Source organism: Rhinichthys klamathensis, unplaced genomic scaffold, assembly GCF_029890125.1.
Source record: "Rhinichthys klamathensis goyatoka isolate OS25496 unplaced genomic scaffold, OSU_Roscu_1.1 h1tg000441l_1, whole genome shotgun sequence".
Classification (NCBI taxonomy): Eukaryota; Metazoa; Chordata; class Actinopteri; order Cypriniformes; family Leuciscidae; genus Rhinichthys; species Rhinichthys klamathensis.
The window spans coordinates 145,001-146,311 of record NW_026606937.1 but is presented as its reverse complement, the minus strand read 5'-3'; the positions used below and the strand labels follow the sequence as shown (position 1 = coordinate 146,311).

At 39.1% G+C, this 1,311-nt stretch overlaps 1 protein-coding gene across 1 annotated transcript in view; it reads left to right on the top strand.

Annotated features, from left to right (window-relative positions):
• The first annotated feature begins 1,202 nt into the window (after positions 1-1,202).
• LOC130071419 (zinc finger E-box-binding homeobox 1-like) overlaps positions 1,203-1,311 on the top strand; it is a 66,138-nt gene continuing 66,029 nt past the window's right edge. The window contains exon 1 of the mRNA XM_056236228.1: positions 1,203-1,311. This exon is cut by the window's right edge and continues 105 nt beyond it. Coding sequence (XP_056092203.1) covers positions 1,287-1,311 — 25 coding nt within the window. The 5' untranslated portion in view covers positions 1,203-1,286.

Here is a 1,311-nt window from a genome sequence, read left to right as displayed (position 1 = left end):
TTTTCTTGTAATGTCTGTAAGAACGTTTTTTATTTCCAGACAAAAAGAGAAATCGTTGTAAAAACAACGATTAAGATAAAGTTATTTTCCCCTCAGAATCCAAGAGTTCGTTGCCGCGCTTTTTTTCTGTGGCGCGAGCCAGGAAAATAAGAAATAACCAAGACAACATATAATCAATAGTTTTCAAAGAGCAGAAAATACTGTAATATATCACAGATGGCGTCTTATTATAGTTAGATAGTAGCCTCATTGTAAATTGTTGACTAATGCAAGACAAAAAAATGACATCAATATTAATAATAATTAGCAAGCGGAATGTCATTAATTACTTAACCATTAACATAATATAAAGGGGGAAAAGTAATTTATTTCGAAGTGGTTAGGGATCAAGGTCCACCCTACCTCGCGCGCCTCAGGAAGTATTGCGCGGGCATTATCATGACAGTGCGCGTTCAGGTGGGTGTGTGTGTGTGTGTGTGTATGTGTGTGTGTGAATGCCAAGGTAGGGGTCCTAAAACGGTGCGTTTGAGTTTTTCTGATGTTTTCTTTTTCAGTTGCTAAACAGATTACCGTTCAATTACACGCACAAAAGAGGTGACAATGCAATACTTCCTACAGCGATCAACAGGAGAAGGGGAGCTGATGGGGGGGAGGGAGGGGGAGGGGGGGAGGACAGGTGCGATTCGCCCACACAACACACACAACACCTACCTGTGCATAAGTACGTTTGCGCTATTTTACAGGTAGAATATTCACGTGGACGATCAAAAAAGTGTTTTTTTTTGCACTTAAAAAATGTATGCAATTTTAATATTTTAACTTTAACATTTTATTTGGTTATGTTTTTCGCACGCATAGTTACGATGAATGAAATACATACCCAACATTATTGCTATGCGCTTTTAATTTAGGCCTAGTACACGGCCTACTTGTATCAAATATATGCCAAATTCAAATCACTTTATTGTCATAACACCATGTACACAACTGTACTGGTGAAATTCTTTGAAATGCATGGAAATATCTGTCATATAGTTTATGACGTTTCATTTTAACGTTTGTATGACCAGAAGAATCAGACATGGACATGAATGTCTATTTTATTTTATTTTAAATAATAATAATAATAAATAAAACTGACACACTTTCTTTTGCACAATTTCTCTCTTCTTACAACACACACACTCCGGGCTGACCCCAGACCTGCCTCCGATGATGATGATGACATCACCACAGCCTGTGATCGCGACGCGCGCCTGAGCGCCACTGCAGTCACAGCGCGAGCGATGCGGAGCGACACTTCACGCGTTT